General features: G+C 43.5%; 1 protein-coding gene across 7 annotated transcripts; it reads right to left on the reverse strand.

The window, feature by feature from the left end:
• Window positions 1-1,611: 1,611 nt before the first annotated feature.
• Window positions 1,612-18,985, reverse strand: nlgn3b (neuroligin 3b). Of its 7 annotated transcripts, none has more exons than XM_061086035.1 (6): window positions 18,953-18,985; window positions 11,779-12,121; window positions 8,384-8,533; window positions 7,354-7,539; window positions 4,541-5,330; window positions 1,612-2,404 (listed from the first exon to the last, which is right to left on the reverse strand). In XM_061086035.1, the coding sequence occupies exons 1-6, from the start codon at window positions 18,983-18,985 to the stop codon at window positions 1,612-1,614; spliced, it is 2,295 nt and encodes a 764-aa protein (XP_060942018.1). The 7 variants fall into 7 exon arrangements, with proteins under 7 accessions (XP_060942018.1, XP_060942016.1, XP_060942017.1 ...); XM_061086033.1 differs by lacking the exon at window positions 18,953-18,985 and adding an exon at window positions 9,450-9,509 and having other exon boundaries at window positions 11,779-12,259; XM_061086034.1 differs by lacking the exon at window positions 18,953-18,985 and having other exon boundaries at window positions 11,779-12,259.

Consider the following 18,985-nt stretch of genomic DNA (forward strand, 5'->3'; position numbering starts at 1 on the left):
TTTTGTGTTAATGTCACTCCAGGTGGACATTCGGTTGTGTCGTACCAGATTCGAAGCTGTTAGAGATGAGGAGTGGGCTACAGAGGCCCAGTGAGCTCCACACCCTATTTAGTCTCAAAATGCACATACTTCCAAGGGAGTATTTCAGATGTCTAGGTTTGAGAGCATGACTTACTATTTCACACTCAGATGTTGTGATGCTTTCACTCAAAACCCTGCGCTTGCACTCAAATACATTTGTATTCGCCAACCCATTACAGACACTTATCACACCTGCATTATCCATATAAAATGCAATCAAATCCATCTTTCTGACTCGTCTTTAGTCCGAAAAAGATATTTTAATAGTGGTCTCATTTAGATTAAACAACATTATGATAGGTTCAAAGAAATCAAATCTCAAAGCTTGTTGTCCATCATGTCCATTTTGTTAAAGAATGACCCCTGAATATATCTTGGTATGCAAGGGGATCAAAACACAATCTTTAAAGTTTCATGAAACTCACTTTTTAAATGTGAATACTTAAGTTGGTATACATACAGTTACAATGTAATTACAGTTATCTCTCTGAAGACCTTACAGTATTCATAAACAACCGACAAATAAAATGTTGTTCTAAGTTTATTCTGTACAAACAAGCCAAGCCAAAAGAACCATGAGCTGGTTAGAGTAGGAAAACACATTTAAAGCGATTCTCTTTTTATAGTGAAGCATTAGATATAGTCCTGCAATGTTTAAAAGAAAAAGTCATGGACACGTGAAACAAAAGTATAGGTAGGATACTCAAATGGACTACAATAGATTACACAACACTACATATGCAAACCTGAATGGTAAATTTCATACAATGCCTAATTTACATTTTTTAAGCACACCCCTCGGCCCCACACGCATACACACACTCACACACACACACATGCACGCAGTCACACACAGAGGTGCTATATGTTTGCACCACCAGAGAGAAATACTCTGGATGAACTGGATTTTTTTTTTTACCACATGTGCGACCAGTAAAATCTCAATCCATTATTATGAATCCCCATTTCTAGTGTGAGCGAGTTACAAGGCATTTGAAAGTAATAACAATAAAAATACATTGTCATAATAAGCAATGAAACCATGAGAAATATGTATAAAATAGCTCGATAATAGTCATCATAATAATAACAATAATAATAATAATAATACCGCTTTTTTTGGCTTTTCCCCAGATCTCATCTCTGTCCACCACAAGTTGTAATTGTCACTTTGTTCCTCGAGATCAAAATAGATATCACAGAGTAAGAAAAAGCTTCCCATACAAATCCAACTGTATAAACATTATACTAAGTTCTTGCTATGTAAAGTTCCAAAAAAGCCAACGTGGAAAATGAAATGCACTTTTTTTTTCTTTTTGACTGCCTTTTAAAATGAGTATTATAAAATGACTCTGCAGTTAGACTTCCTATCATGAGAGAGCAAAGGCAGGATGTCGGCGCTTTTACACCGTTGGAAAAGACAGAACGAACATATTCAATCCTATTTGACCTACACACCCTAAATACAGCTTTACATTTCCACGTTTTACGTATGTCGCTTCGTCTCCCATCTCCGTCTCCTTACCCAGGTTATACCCGGGTGGTGGAGTGGGTGCTGGGCAGGCCCGCAGAGCTGTAACCGGCCGGGAAGGTGCTGTACGGACTCATGTTGGAGAGGCCCATCAGGGAGTTGGGGATCATGGTGATGTTGTTTGGGGTCATCAGAGGGATGTCATCAGGCGAGCGGTGCTGGGTGAGCGAGTAGTCCATGCTGGGCGAAACGTGGAGAGGATTGTGAAGGGCCTCGCACTGGTTCCTTGACGACAGGGTCTCGTCCACAGTGTTGGTGTGGCCCACGTTGTTGCCTTTGCTGTCGCGCTGGGGACTGGGCTGCTGGGACGTGTCCTGCCGACTGCGTTTATCCTTGCGGTAGTAGAGAGCTGCGAAGGCCAGGACGTTGAGGAAGAGCAGCGACGCCCCGACAGCGATGGTGACGCTGAGCTCCGTGGAGTAATCTCTCGGGTTGGGCATGATCAGAGGGCCCATCTCCCTCCCTGCGTCGCCGTCACCGTGGGAAGTGGAGACAGGCGGACGTCCCGTGCTGCCGGACCTCTTGCCATTGGACTGGGTAGGATCCAGCGGGGTGACCTTGGTGGTGGTGGATGAGTAATGGAACATGTCGTGGAGGTTGTAGAGGTGAGGCACCAGGTGTTTCCAGAAGGCCACCTTGGTGGCACGGTAGTGATCACGGATCCGCGGCTTTAGGCCAATGTGCAAGTAGAGTTGATCGTAGGGGTCGTACTTTGACCAGGCCACCTCCTCGAAGCGGTTGGCCTTGGTGTGGATGAACTTGGTGTCCTGTGGCACCGGCTTGTTAGGATCCCTGCGGACACATCATAGAAAAAAACTTAGAAGAGTACTGATAACTTGTTTTTCAGCAGAGTCATATATTGTCATGATGGGATCTTATCGAGCTATTGATGCGGACATTTTCTTGTCCAAATTAAATTATCAAATGGTTTTGCCATATTATAAAATATTTTGTTATCAGAAAATTTCCATTTTAGCCACATTTCTAAGCTATAGCATTTCTAATACATATGGAAATGTCACCTATATAAGGAGGACAACACAATGTGTAATATCATCATCTCTCCTCAAGGGCTCAGCATTCCTTCATTACTACACACTGACACGACTGCCTACAGCGGCCTGTGCTGTGCAAACTCCTGCTCGAGTCAATCAGTTCAATATGGAGGCAGCAGCGGAGTCCTCCACCACAGAGAGACGCATGTATGATTCAGTTTTCATCAAAAAACACGCCACAAATCTCTGCTGCTGTGTAACAAATTGTAAAGAAAACTGTCAGGAGAGCTGCAGGGTTTGACTCAGTTGCACTTTTAACAGCCCTGAGTCAGTGATGGTGTGATATCAGGTCAACATCAGATCAAAGCTTGTCTTGAATATCAAACTCTTCTCACTGAAAACTGGAAAACAAAACCTGAATAAGTCTCATTTCGATTAAAAGGCAGTGCTTTCAGGCACTTAAAAGAAACCTTCAGATGGATACAAGGAAATATATTTTTACACTGTTTTTCTCTCTCTTCAACCAAATTAAGCCAGAAGGGAAATAAATCTTCCCAGTGAGCAGCGGCGTCTCTAGGAATTTTATAAACGCGGGGCCATAAAGGGGCCACAATTTTTACAATTTACCGATTATTTGTTCAACATCCATGAACAATCCCTGATTCAGTAACGTGCACATTTCAGCCATTACTTGTTTACTGTTGGCTCTAAAGCTTTGAGCTATATTTGGTAAAATGTTCTTTGTTTAAGCACTTTGTGTTCTTTAAAAAGCTTAAAAGATAGAACCTAAAATAAAGTATACATTTTTTTCTTAAACTACTGACAAGACGGCCACTTCAGCGGTGCCAGTGTCCAGTGTTCAATGGCCCCCTGGCCCCACCCCTGGATCCACCCCTGCCGGTGAGAGTTTATTTCCCCCAATCTTAAATCTATACAGTACCTTCAATAAAGACATTATGATTTGGTACCATATGTGAATATTGTGCATGACAAGCAGTGATATGTACTGTGCGTGATTTATGTCTGCACTGATTATCTTTACCAACCCCACTTGAAATCACAGCTGACGGTGAAGTTGAACGAGGTTTATGAAGTCCATCTTAACTGCCTCTTTAACATAACCTTTTTGTTTAACAGCGAGGAACTGCTTTAAACATTTATGTGAATGAAGCTGTAAAGACTTTAAAGATCCATCACCCTCTGGAGGTCGGCCCCACGTGATGAGATTTTGCCACATGCAGAGTTTTCACAGAGGCTTAACACAACACTGACACTCTGAAGAAGAGACAACTCGGCATTTCAAGAGAAAACAGCTTTTCATTAGATGGTCTGTTCAGAATTGTGTGAACTCAGCAGTTTTTTCTCAGCTAATGTGATGACACACTGAAGCATAACCAGATTTTCTTAAGCATCCGGTTTTGAGAATTGAAGTATGGTTGTGCAGATTTGTACACCTTTACACATTCAGCACATATGGTGTCTTATCAGATACAGCAGGGGGAATCACACATAACCTACAGGTAACCTACATGTCAAACTACAGACTTTTGATGTTTGTTAAGGAATTCATGTTAATTGGTAAAAAAACTGAGGCACCACTTTTCATGTGTGAGCTCGAGTGAACTAACAAAGGAGAAAAGATAAAGCTCGAAGACATGGAAGTGGGATTTCAGACTGCGCCTAATTAGGAGACACTACTTAAGGAGGAATCCTGCAGTTCTTTAATCAGGGTGATAAAGGAAGGGTAAATGTAGACAGGAGTTTAGAATCTCAACACAAATCAGGTCTGCCAAAGCAAGGCCACTTAAGTTACGTACTGGACATTCCTCCGGCGAGAATGCAAAACGAGCTGCCGGATAAGAGTCTAACTATCTAACTATATGGAAATCAGCGTGTTTGTGTTAATGAGAACTCCGGATTTGCTGTTACTCACCCACTCTTGGCAAAGTTGGTCCAGTAAGTCATAACCACGGCGCTGAGCATGATGTCATTCCTGGAGAAGTTGCAGGGGAACAGATCCGTCGGGCCCACCATGGGGATGCCAAAAACGTAAGGCACCTCGTCTCCGTGCGCCGAGTCTGACCACACAGGCTTCATGAGGCTCTGGCAGTGGTGGTAGAAGGCGTAGAAGTACGTAGGCGAGCCGTAGCGGGCGTGCAGGTCGGCCGTCACCACCGAGGGCTCCACCCACTGGTGGTCAGTGAAGAGAGCCACCAGGGTCTTCCTCCTGGTCTCCGGGTTGTCCTTGTCAGCCCAGTCTGTGTACATGAATTTAATGGTCTCCCTCAGCGTGTCCTTTCCTTCTGGGTAGCCGTATAAACTGTCCACAAAGTCTGACACGGCAAAGTCAAAGTCGCTGCCGGACACGCCGTCCTCCATGTCCATCACGTTCTCCACAAAGCGCAGGCCTTCCCCCTGGTTGACCCCCAGCATTATGTCGTAGTTGAGGAACTCGCCCTGCTCCATCAGGATCTCGGGGTCGTCCGGGATGACGTCTCCGTCGATGACCGGGCCGAAAGCCACGCGGTATCGCGCGGGCTGGATGTCTTGCTCCACCAGCTCCTTGGCACTCTTCTTCTGCAGGCAGGAGACCATGTCCACGGTGTCGAGCACGTTGCAGCCAACCCTCTCGGCCAGCATGCGAGTGTACTTGACCGGCTGGTAGTTGACGGCCCAGCTGGACAGGGCTGAACCGCTCTGGATGATGGCTCTGTGGAACAAACCTTGGAGGACGACATTCAGAACAAGAAGACAGATGGACAAATGCCCAGAAAATTATGGTTACTACTTGAGCTCACCAAATGATTGTTGTTAGGAGCATTGTGGATGTGTCGCAGCAAATTATTCTCCTAAATGCTGTTAACAATAAAAATCTCAGCCACATAGAGGATACTGGAGGATACCGAAATAAAGAAACACAATAAGTGAACAAGCCAGATAGTTAAAGAGAAGCTGCTGGTGGAGGAAATGAACACTAATGGGATGTTGATGCCTTCCATTGTTCTAATAATGATGTAAAAAAGCAACAAAAAAAGACACAGACTCAGTTGATCCTCTCATTTGTTTGATGTTGTGTCATTGCTATGAAGATGAGAGTGAATTAATGATCACTTGTGTCAGTGCAGAGGTGCAGAGGCAGGTTTCCCTACACCAGCTACTGACAGGTGTACAGTAATTGTAGAATCATTAAAACTGTGTGTCTAACGGCTTACACGTATAACACTGCTGATGTGAAGCGTGCGGTGGAGGGGGGGTCTGTGCAGGGAACTGGATATACGCAGTAACCCCAATCCTTCAGTGTTGATACAGTCAACATGCCGCTCGCTTGGATTTTGTTTATATGCAGTGTGTCACCTCTGTCTCTAGGGATTCTCTATCCGAACCAGAAACGACACACGATATGTATCAACTCAATAATACTCTGCTGAGGTTAAGGCATTCCAGTCGCTGGGTAAAATAAAAATAAAGTGCAAGGACAATGTCACTTTCTCCCTCCTTAGCTGTCATTTATTTCATTTATTTTTAGGGCAGCAGCAGCAGCAGCTATAGCTATTTACTTCAAAGACAGCTGAAGATCTTTGAGCATTCGCCTCAGCCCGAGTTGGAGCATCAAATACAAACCTCACAATGGACATTTGCTGCAGCCTCCCTGGCATTGATACATACACAGGATTTCTGCCCTTCTTGTGGTTCATAGGTGGACCAGGGCAGTAATACCACAAAGACGTTCGGTTCTTAGTGGGCCACCACTGTTGAAATACACACCTTTGATTCTCTCAGCGGTCAGCAAATTGTATTTCTATTTTTCAGAGGATGTCAGTCCCCACTGGATATTGTATCCTGAATAACATCAAGCAGGATATGCTTTCATTTGTTTGTTTGTCTGTTTGTTAGCGCGATTACGCAAAATCTTCCAGATGGATTACCACAAACATTAGTTGAAGGTTAGAGTATGGATAAGGGAAAAAGCCTTTGAATTTTTTGTGCGGCTCTGGATCAGGGGGCAGATTCTGCAATTTATTTTCTCTTTCTTTGGCTTTGTAAGATTTTTTAACATTTCAATGATTTCTCAGAGAATAATTTAGGATATTGATAGAAGAAATATCTGGCATATTTAGATGACTGATATTTATCAGTGTGGGTAATTTGGTTCATAAGGGGCTGTTCGGCTTCGGCGGAGGAACGTGCTCTACTGAGTGCCATTCTAGTTTCTATACACATTATACATATTAAAATACAGAAGACATATTCAGAATTTCTATCTGGTCCTGCTCCATCCTCACACCGACCTAGCCTTGGGTAAAACAGCATAATCGTTAAAGTTTCTACACTTGACAGTGCAGATGGATAAACAAGGTTCGAAAATATGTGACACCAAAACTTAATCAGTGGTAACGGTTCAAAACGATAGAGACAGGTGAGCGTGATGACATGCTGAAAACTTTATAATGCCAGTGGGCTTCTTTAAGAGCTTCACATTTTAAGAGGCAAAGCTTTTAGGCTGATTAGACTGAGTACAGGGGAACAAAAGCAATCACTTACTAAACGAATACTCCTTTTACCCTATTCCTATCATAACACTTAATCTCCTTAGAGCTGCGCCCGAAACAAAGAACAAAACTACAAATGAACGATTAAAAATGATAAATGTTAATGTTAATGTGGGTGATGACATTGTGGTGCATTAAGTCGCATTAATTATGAGTGTCAAAGATAACATAAATGCTAAATGGCAGTGGTTTTTACCCTCTGAGTGGTGGGACAATGTCAGCAGACTGACGCAGGATGCACCAATCCCTGATCCAAACACTGTGATGCGGCCCGGGTCTCCTCCAAAGTAACCAATGTTCTTACTGATCCAGCGCAGAGCTTGAATCTGGTCCAGGAGCCCGTAGTTTCCCTTTGCTGCCTGGTCACCCGTGCTGAGGAAGCCTGAGGTACACAGAGAGCTAGTTCATAAAGAGAGATCGACAGTATATTCCATAGCTTTGATCTAAAAGTTAGAGCCCAGCAGGGTATCTGAAAGAACTGACACCGCTTCCCCTCGGGTACAAATATGCCCTTGCTCTCTCCCACAGTGTCTCCAATACTTTAGTCGACTCCTTGTAATAGCCTCAACGCCTGAGAGGCCCCCTCAGGAAGTGATTAGCGCTCTGCTCATCAAATCTGCTCTCCTCCTCTCCTGGCAAAAAGTGACTTCATCACATTCAGCATGCTTTCATAAATAAATCTTCCACTTCACCATTTCTTTAAATGAATTTCATAAAACCGCACAGAGGTCAGGGGCTCTCACAAGTGACGCTGTTCCTTATTGCCTTGTCTAGTCGCATCTACAAAACACACCATTTTGAATGTTAAACACACATTGACCTTGTGAATGCTGCAGACCTCCACACTGTATTTAAATCATGTTTCTTTCAAAAATGGCAAAGACTGATAATGTTGTACAGATTAGATAAATCCATGTAAGGAGAGATAGATTGTGTTTTCACAGCTTGCACGCAGCAAGGACAAGTCAGGATGAGTATTTACGTCGCCTTCCGTCTGACGACAACATTTTATGCAAATAAAGCTTTTGTACCAATATATCAGTGACACTTTCTCATGCTTGTTCATATATTTATGTCATTCGTCTACTTCTGCTTGTGGGTTAATAACAGCACCACAAGAGGAAATTAATTACCATTATGACTGTTTATTCTCCCATATTAAACACGGCCAAATACCCCATTTCAAACACCATTAAAGGTTACCACACAGAGATGCTTGTAATCACCTAATATTCCAATTCTGTAGTTGAGCGTGACGACGACAACATTCCCGTAACTGGCCAGTACGCTGCCGTCCATCATGTTCCCAGTGCCCTCCATATAGGAGCCTCCGTGGATGTAGACCATCACAGGTCGAGCTTCGGAGTCCCTTATATCTGCAACGTCAATACAAACACACACACACACACACACAAACACACACACGCTGAGCAAACAACTGCAGAGGCAACAGTAATGAAATGGAGAATTAATGAAGCACAGTGACTAAAACTTTATATCCCCGGGATCCTAGGTGGGAGGTATGGGTAAAGACTGCTCAGAAAAGATGCTTAGAAGCAGTGGTAGGCCTGTGGTTTGGAGGCTGTGATGACATTCAGAAAATGCATGATATATACACTCTTGACAAGGGAATGAAATTGTCAAATATAATGACCTTCAACACTTTGACAGTGTATGTAAAGCACTGAACTCAATATCTAAAACTCTCTGGGTTAGAGAGAGGAAGAGATAAAAAGCCTGTTTATCTGAATCGTCGTTTGATCTGAAAAGGGCCAAATTTGACATTTCAACTTGTGATATGAGATAAGATTAGATAATCGTTATTAGTCCCACCATGGGTACATTTGCACGCACAAGCATAAAAAAAACCTTTTATATGTGTAGGCTTGAACTGAAGCTGTTGCATAACCCTAGAATAGGAATTGCAGATTTTCTTCAACAGAAATACAAAAATCAATGTTTCAGGTTTTCAGACCAATTGGTTACAGAGAATAATGACTGGCTTTTAAAGGGACTGTAAGACAGATAAGTAGATAATGCAATCTCTGGATCATTGTGCATAGCAGAGGAGATGAAGCACTTATTGAGAGCGTCGCACCAGAGCTCAGTTCAGGACATGATGTGCAGAAAAAGCAAATGTATAACAACATTTTCCTTATTCCCCTCAAAATAAGACTCCCCCCATGGTTCTTCAGGAAAGTAAAAACTATAAGAATTGAAAGATCTTCATCCCCCACATTCAAACTACAAAAAAAATCCATGCAGCAAGACTTTGAGCTCTTAAAAAAATACCTTCGGATATATGAGTCTCAGCATGTGAGAAAGCCGCCCCCTTTTTCTTGTGTTGGCTCCCTGGGATTCACATAAGGAGAAAAAAAAGATGAAGAATTGAAAATTGCAGGGTTGACTGTGCTTCGTATCTAATGTACAGTCCAATCACACTGGCAGGATCAGGAGAAAAGGGATCCATAAATTATAGGAAAAAATAAATTCCTCCCATTTACATGCAGTGTTGCACTCTTCCTCTGCACGATGTAGATGACAATATGTAAAATCTTTCGATATGTATGACACAGTTACACACAATTGTATTATAAGTAAGAGTAGAGTTACAAGATAGTAAGATCTGTTGTTCTGCTTGATGCAAGGAACCAAGGTCATGTTCTTAGTTAATTATTTTTACTAAATGGCATAATGTTTATGAACTATAGGGCTTAACGATATGCAAAAACATTCATTGCGATTATTTTGACAGCTATTGAGTTGATACAATTCATGATTTTAGTAGGAATGGTCATTTTTGCTCGATGATGTAATTTATATTGCAAGGGTCTGTACCAAACAAGCATGTTCCTTAATGTCTGTGTCGAATATGAATTGTAGGCTGTGGCGTTACGATGATAATGTTATGTTTAAAACATTTACAATGTATCAGTAAGTTGCAGAAAATTGAACTTGGACATATTTAAATTATCTTAATTCATTGATTATACTTTAATGTGCACATATTCATGTTGTGCTGTTATGTTTGAATGGTTGGTTATCTCTATCGTTACATTGACCCAGCTGTCTCAGTTCTGTTTCAGGCAATACATCTTTCTTGGTTAAATTTTCTTCTCTGTACAAGTGTGTATTTAAACACACTGTCATGTAAACCACTTCAGGGTAATTATTGAAGATATACATTATATGGTTAATAAATTAATAATTAATAAGCTCCGACTCGAGCGGAGCATCAAACCACAAAAATAATTATTAAATGGGGGTAATTTCTGAAACACTCTTTGATTTGACATTGCAAACAAAGTGACCACTGGTAATAGGCAAAAGTGAAAACAGCAAAGGTTTCACATCAGTGAAACTTAACGAATGAAACCACATAATGCCTGGGGTGCATTTAAATAAACAATGACAAAGTCTAAAGAAATTGAAATAAATGTTAGGAACCAATTGGTTGAGTTCGGTCCTTTGTAGTATGAATACAAATGTGAAATTTAATTAACCTGTCTGTGTGTGTGTGTGTGTGTGTGTGTGTGTGTGTGTGTGTTTGTGTGTGTGTGTGTGTGTGTGTGTGTGTGTGTGTGTGTGTGTGTGTGTGTGTGTGTGTGTGTGTGTGTGTGCCAGGTGACAAGGGCCTTTGGGCAGCACTCAGACTTGGGGCTTTTTATAAAACGTGGGCTGCACCATTTTGGACAGCTACCTCTCAAGCAGGCTGTTTATCGGTTGTTGCTATGCTACCGTAGCAAAAAAGAGCCACACGCCACAGTGGCGCGTTACATACACAAGCAGAACACGGTTATACTGTGAATGCTAAACGCTCTGTATCACGCTGAATGCCAGAGAGGATGGCAGCGTATTCTCAGGAGCCATGTTCAATTGGCGCACTGAAGTAACCTGCATTACAGAAATCTGTTTTGCCAACAGCAGATTTAGAGAAGATACAGCATTACTGTGTGATAACATTGTTCTGCTAATCTACACACCCAGAGCAGACTCACACAAATACACTTGCTGGTTCATTTCACAGACGAGATGGATGCAAAAAAAAAGGAGAAGGATTCAGCCAGCGACAGACAGGTGACTTCTCACTAATTGGCAGAGCAGTGACTCGTAAGAAAGTAACATTTTTAACAAACATTTTAAAGGTGGCACTTAATAGATCTCCTACGTAATCCTTCATGAATACCTTCGATGCCCCGAGGTGACAGCCCAATGTGCTGGGATCATCATTTTACAAGCTGTTAAATTGATTGCTTAGTTTAGGTGGACCAATACTTGAACAACACCTTAGCTCAGCAATATCTTACTGGGTGTCTATTAGTGAGAAGACAAGAAACACATTTATTTACGCCTCTCTGACTCTCAGTGGCGTCAGGACAGTGTCTCCATTTGCCCCGACGGGCAAGATATGACTTATCAACGGGAACATGATTGCTATTTCAAATGGAATATGATGAATACAACATGTGAGTCCCACGATGATGTTTGCTTCGGATGGATAAATGCATTTGGTGGCAGCAATGACAAGAGCAGTGGTCACACGCATGCAATAGATGACGATCACAGGGCAAAATCATGGACATGGAAAGCCATTGCTGTCCGGTCTCCCACGCCAACTCACCATCCTCTGTCGGAGCGTAGATGTTTAGATACAAACAGTCCTCGCTCTGATCCTGAATGTATGTGGCTACTGTGTCCAGGTTGTAGGTGAACCAGATGGGCATCATGATCTCTGGCACGGTGTTGTGGATGTTCTGAGGGCACACGGGCATGAAGTGGGTGGCGTTCTTGATACCTGACCAAGAGGACGGCTGCTCTGGCGGCATGAAGCGCTTTTCACCCACGGGAGGAGCGGCATAGGGGACGCCCAGGTACTGATCCACGGGCCGGAGCACCTCGCTGGGCACGGGCACCCGGAGGCCCCGCAGCTTCCCGAACTGGGTGGTGACCGTCGGGTAGAATTTCTGGCTTGTCGCCTTGGTGAACGACCAGCAGGAGCATAATATCCACCAAAGAAGAGCACAGTGGGTGATGGTTACAGTCCCTTGCTGGTGTGGCAGGTGTGCAGGCAACAGATGGTCTCTAAATGTAGCCAGCCACATGGTCTGGGCGAGACGGTGCACTTTGCACAACACAAACGCACACTGTGTTGTCTGGTCAGTCCGGCTGCACCGACCCGGTCAGTGGACAGACATCACTCACAGCCTTTGACTCTGATGCTTATCAAATCCAAATACACGTCAGCCAGGTATGGACCACCTCCACTTCCACTTTTCATTTCAGTGCACACAGATCTGAAAGAAACAGAACATGGTCATCAAAGAAACATCACACTATTGACTAAGGTTTCATTTTTAAAACATAATCCTTCTGTATCTTGGGGCTTATAAAACACATTTTGAAATCAGCTTAATATCAGTATGCCGGATCCACTGGAACACTTTAAAGCTAATAACCTTTTGGGACAAAGTGCTGGCATGAAAGAGTAAATTAATGCTTTTACATCTACAAATCACTGGATATCTGTGTATCAGTGGAGGAGGAGGAGGAGGAGGCGATGGGTGGAATCTGGAAATAAAAACCCATCTTCTGTGATGTTGGAGTGAGGCTGCGAAAGCGTCTCAGGATAAAAGGTGTTAAGCGCCCCTTCTCTTATGTAAAAGCAACAAAGTGAACAGCGGAGATAAACCTTTAAGACGCATTCAAGAGCGATTAAAAATACACACTTGGTGGGAACGACATTTCTGATGCGTGTGATACTCTTGTGTGTCTTACATCCGAGCAACACTGTCAGCAACACACTCGAAGGGGTATAATGGAAGTGTTGAACATCCCCAGACCAAACATGTCTGGCGGGACCACACTATAGCACCGAGCCCTCCCCATAAAGCAGAGTAATCGTAGGTTAACTGAAAGACTAGGGGCAGACTTATAGGCAACAATAGACCATTTGAGTTCAGTATCAAGAGGAAAAGGATCTTTTAATGGAAGCCATGACTGAGTCCCCAATTCTCTGTATTTCCAAGTAGTAGAACTCCCCTTTCCTTCCCTTTGCATGCACAAAATAAATTTAAACCCAGCGACAGTCACCATATAGCTTCTCCGTCAACTTCATTAGTCAACAGCAGAATGCACCTTTAATTAGATTTGCAAATTATAAGTCATAAGCCCACAGAGAGCAAACTGTATCGTGCTTCTTCCAATTAACACCTTAATCCAAAATGCATCACGTCTCACTCCTTTTAGTCCAGGACAGCAGTGTAAGTTTAATATGCTCAACACAAGGTTCTCACTGACTCGTCGGTGAACAAAGCAAAAACAAGCTTGTTAACCTAATCAGATTTATCGATGGCTACTACCCCCAAGCGTTGTGAGACACCGCAGCCACAACATCTCTCTTCCCATCGGATGAGGCTATCTGTTGAGACGGGAGACGATACCTGCCTGCGAGGGTGAGAAACTAATTAACCGCAGACGTGGCTGGGGCATTGGCTTTTCTCCTCTCTCCTTGCAACGTTTCGGGTAAAACAGCAGGAAAGGTAAACACAAATACAGGCGGCTCCTTCTCTGATTCCCATTACCTGCTCTGGACGTCATCAGTTTGTCAATTCTTCAAGCCAAATCAGACAGATAATACTGTCAGAAAAGTAACATCACAGAGGTTTATTTGAGAAATATTGTACATCTCTGCCCGAGGCCAGCGTTGTCAGTATTAATTAACTCCAAAAAAAAGGACAGGACGCGTTCCATCTCCATCTGTTATACGACAATGATGTACAGCACCCATGACAATAAAATGGAAAAGACAGAAAACCTGAATTTCTTTCCGTGCAGTGGGGCAGATCCTCTGGTCCTGAATTGACACTGATGATACATCACTCGGATTCCATTTGGAGGCAAAACTGGCATCACCAGTCAGACTAGGTTAGTTGTCTCTGGCTTTAGAAGCAGCCCTGGCAGTATAAAAAAAAGAAAAAGAAAAAAGGCAGCTGCTGTAGATCAAAGCGTTGATATGAATTCTTAAAATGAGCGGCACTTCCTTTTAAATTACACATGGATTGACGATATTAGCATCAATGCATCACCTCATTAGCATATCTGTGCTATTTTGCCATCAAGTCAAACATGTAATTCAATTTACTGGAGCCGAGCTGAGGCAGATTCTAAAAGGCTGCCTCTGATATACAGTTTTTCATTTTCTTCTACTTCTTCTGCTGCAGACAGTCGAGGCAGCCGAGCACTGCTGGGACTGCAGAGTACTCTTTTTCCAACTTATGGTCTGTGATGGGACAGACGTGGATAAAAGCTTTATGGCTCCAACCAAATGGGCCATGCGATACCAACCGAGCCATCACTCAGGCAAGTTTGATACACTACGAGGAAAAATCATGGGTAAGATTGACTTTTTTCGCCCATATTGAGTGAGTGATATGTTCAAGAGCGAAGATGTCCTGCATGTGTTAAACATCTAACACAGGACAACTCTGCACCATGTAAGATGTTCTGATGGTCTGCTGGGTTTCCCTGCATGCGCCCAAATACTCTTAATTCCCACTGGACTGTCTTGATCCCACTTAGAGACCCATTAGAATGATTGCTGTAATCACTCCCACCATTACTATCTCTACACCTACACCATTGACAGGCACACAAATTCAACACCAATTCGGTAGTAATAAAAAAATCTCTAGGACAACAGTATTGATCAGACTCTGGTATAGCCCCGGGCGGCCCCACGACATGAAAGCATTGGATCGAGAGAGAGGGGAGGGGGGGGGCTCAGACACACTCCCGATGCCCTTGTAATTCGACTCGTAGCGGATCAAACACGTTTCTTTCTTCTTTAGTGGCCCTTCCTCCCTCCCTCCCCCCCGCCCCAAATATGTCCCCTTATAATTTAGCAGTGCAATGAAAGGGAGGGGGTCGGGGGGGGGGGGGGGGGGGGGGGGGATTGATGCATAGAAAACGGTGCAGGTGTGTAGTGCACTCCTCCACACGATGGCCGGTGCTTTGGAAAACGAAATGCAAGGATACAGAGACACATACCAGATAGCATCGATACACACCGCTGTAGTGTGTGTGTGTGTGTGTGTGTGTAGTGTGTGTGTGTGTGTGTGTAGTGTGTGTGTGTAGTGTGTGTGTGTAGTGTGTGTGTGTAGTGTGTGTGTGGGTGTGTGTGTGTGGATGGGTGAGGGAGTGGGGGGACGCTATAATATTGGATAAAAATAGGGGGTAAATATACATGCGAGCCAGCAGATGCACAAATCCCCGAGCAGAGCAATCGCATGCCATAAACCAGGGGGGGGGGGTTAAGGGAATCAGTGATCGGTCACAACACAAAGATTCATCCCGCGGATCAGAATCAAAATCCTCCTTCACTCACCTGCATTCACAGAAGAGTCTGACCCGCGCTCCATGTCGAGATTTCCTCCATGGCTGTGCCGTGCCGATCCAGTGCGTCCCGTTACAAAGACACCGTCTCTCTCTCTCTCTCTCGCTCTCTCTCTCTCTCTCTCTCTCTCTCTCTCTCTCTAGATCTCTCTCTCTCTCCCTCTCTCTCTCTCTCTCTCTGTGGCTGTGTGTGTGTGTGTGAAATGTCCCCCGCCCCCCCCTCCCGGTGTCGCTATCAAACGCACGGATCTTTTACTCTTTATCTGCCGCTTTGCACGCTCCGTGTGCTTTGCGCATTCACGACGCCAAGGTCAGGAGCGTCCAGCGGTTTGCACGGAGCGCCCACCTCGGAGCTCTCTGTGCGCGGCGCCCACTGCCGGGGCGTTACTAGGCAACCGCCGGGATGCGCCAGTGTATTCGATTCAGCCTCCAACACACCGAGCACATCCCAATTTAGAAACCATTAACTAAACCACCTTTACCTTGGAAAGCACACACACACACACACCCACACATTTACATCTATGCGCTCCGGATGAACCCGCCTTCCATTAGCCACAGAAACAAGTGGCCATTCAAGAAGCGTGCACATGCACCACGGGCCTACGTGCACGACAAGATGTGCAAATGATATCTAACTGGGATAATAAGCCTGTTAGCGAATTCTGACAACCATGATAAAATGGTGTTTGATAAGAAAAGGCCAGAGAAATTGCACAGCATCACCCAATTTGTGTCCAACATTTGGTTTGTAAAGCCTTTTTTAAATTTGACTCATAATTAAGCTTCCAGATATGAATTTGCAAATCAAAGATTAAAACCCCTGCAGTGACAGCCCCCCTGGGACACAAAGCCCATGTCAAGTCATATTTGTGTAAATAGCATGTTAAAAACAATCTGAGCCAAAATTGCTTTTAAAAATGGTAAAAAAACAATAATGGATGAAAACAGTATGTATAAATGCAGATACGAATATGGATAATTAGAAAGCAAAACCACTGTAAGAGGAAGAGAAGATCCGCTAAAAGCCACACAAAAGAAAATTAAAAGAGATAATCAACAGAATCATAACGATGAATACAGCTGGATTAAGAGTGACAAGGTGGGATTTTAAATTAGTTTCAAAATGATTGATAGCAGGTCAAGACCTAATCTTAAACTGTTGACACGTCTGAGTTGACAGGACAAGACCATTGCAAGCTTTGTAGAAAAATAGTAGTGCTCCATATATTTCTTTTTACTTTAGCTGAAAAGTGCAAGTCTTTTGAGTTTAAGACTGGACGGGCAATACTGTGAGCACATGGTAGGAAAGAATCCAGGACAAATAAATCGAAGTTGCTTCTTTTTTAAATAATCTAATACAGATAAAAAAATCAATGGATATACAGTACGTGTTGATTCCAACCATTCTCCATTTCAAGATTTGAGATGATTCAGCTGCCGCACTGCTTGCTAAATATAAAGTAAATTAAAAATATTAACACCATATTGGAATCTGCTTTAATCATACATCATAAATCCACAAATGTATACAGTATAAGGCAATATCCATGCAGACAGTTGCTGACAAAACAATTCCCCCACATATGCTTTTTTTTTTTAATGCCCAGTGGCCATATCTGCGGTGCTGTGCTTATTGTGCACATAGGCCTGTAGAGCAGAGGGAAAGTCTTTGCAGGGCCTTCAGAGAGATACTGCCCAGTGATGTCTGTTTCAAGCTGGGTGGCCAACACAAGACAATCTTGTTACAGAAAACAATATTTTTGGTATTTCTGTGTGCTCCTCAAGCCTGGCAGATACTTTGTTTTTCAGACGCAGTAATGGGGATACATTCATAGGCATTCTTACCTTTCAGTTGATCTATTACAGGTCATCTGTGGCTGTATTGGATGGTATGGCTCCATAAATACTTGAGTGGACAGTTTTTATGGAGTGGACCAGTATTACTCTTGTGGGATGTGTGCAGGAAGACATTTAAATCAAAGACACAATTTCCAGTCCAGATATTTGCATCTTGAACAGTTTCTCAACATTAACCTTTGAATCTGCTTGATTAGAGACAAAGAAAAAAAAGAGCTTGTGCTACCACAGGCGTGCCAGGATATCCATGTTTCTTTTCCTTTTCTCTCATGATGAAAAGATTCCCATTTAGGGTTGAACTGACATGAGTTGATGTCAGCAGTTGTACTCCGAGGACTGTTGCCATGGTGCCACAGGCCTCAAAAGACAAATTTATGTCAAATCTGTCAGGCACCATATATTTACTTTCAGCATCTTTACAGTTTTTTGCCAGTGATGAATCTGCAAACGCCACCGTCTTCCAAGGGCCTTCCTGGCAATGCACCATGAACCTTAACCTGCTCTGATGAGTCCACGTGTTGACTGATATTTGCTTTATTGAGCTGAGCCTTACTTGAGCCCAACAGTTTCAGGCCTGGGCCACCACACGCTCTCCGACGAGTTCCTCCGCAGGCATCACTCAATGGCATGTGCTTCAGATTTTCTTTGGTGGGAAGAGTTTGATAAAACCACTGAGAGGCTGTCCTTGCTGAAATTCCAGAAAACTGTCCGAGAGGTCAAAAGAGGAGATGAGGTCATGCCTGAGCTGTTTTGAGCCGGGGTATAGAGATAATCACCTTCACTCACTGTAATCAGCGGCGGAAGGGGAACTTTAAAAAAAACGTACAACTGGCTTCTGTGATTGCGAGCAAGTGTGAAAGATTAAGACAGCAGTTACAAGTGAAAGCCGGATGTCTGGGCTCACCTCCATGGACTGGGTAAAGACCTCAGATGTTTAAACGGTGCTCGGGGTAGAGCCAATTCCCTAAAACTGAAAAGCACCAGTGACGTGTTGGACATTTGAGAAGGATTCATCCCATGCGGGGGTATTTGTGGCACATCCAATTGGAAGGAGACATCTGGGGGCAACACAATGATGAGATTACTTATTCCATCTGGCCTGCTAACTCTTTGTGATCGTCCAGGAGAATCTGCGGGAAAATGCTGAGTTGCCGACTTGCAACCAGTACCTAGAATGTCTTCGAACTAACCTGTCTCAATCAGCTGTCTTTCCTCTTTTTCATTTTTGAACATTGTCAACATGGAGGCTGTCATGTGCATGCTTCAAACACTGCAGGTAGGGAATAGACACCTTATTAGCTCTCACATATGTTCAAAGAAACAGATCTGTATCTTGGTTCTGACCTCTTATTTAATAAGGGTCAGTTTTGGCTTTGTTTACCCGATTCCCGGCGGCCCCCTCAGATCCTTCTTTTCCCCTGCTTTGTTCTTCACGACCCACTGCAGTGTCTGCCGTGCGCTGAGAGCAGACAATTGCAGCATGCCCAAATAATGCAGAGCACTCCTCAAACAACCCTTTCCCTACTACATTATGGATATGATACAAGGTCCACTGTCTTTGATGATTCCACTGACAT

Source organism: Limanda limanda, chromosome 14 (genome assembly GCF_963576545.1).
Source record: "Limanda limanda chromosome 14, fLimLim1.1, whole genome shotgun sequence".
Classification (NCBI taxonomy): Eukaryota; Metazoa; Chordata; class Actinopteri; order Pleuronectiformes; family Pleuronectidae; genus Limanda; species Limanda limanda.

What these genes read in the sequence shown, in the direction of transcription:
- nlgn3b (XM_061086033.1), bottom strand. Translation starts at nt 12,259, where the DNA reads ATGTGGCTGGCTACATTTAGAGACCATCTGTTGCCTGCACACCTGCCA. An exon ending in CTACGCTCCGACAGAGGATG is followed by an intron (nt 9,510 to 11,778) that starts GTGAGTTGGCGT and finishes TGTGAATCCCAG; the next exon opens with GGAGCCAACACAAGAAAAAG. An exon ending in ACCAACTTTGCCAAGAGTGG is followed by an intron (nt 2,405 to 4,540) that starts GTGAGTAACAGC and finishes ATGTGTCCGCAG; the next exon opens with GGATCCTAACAAGCCGGTGC.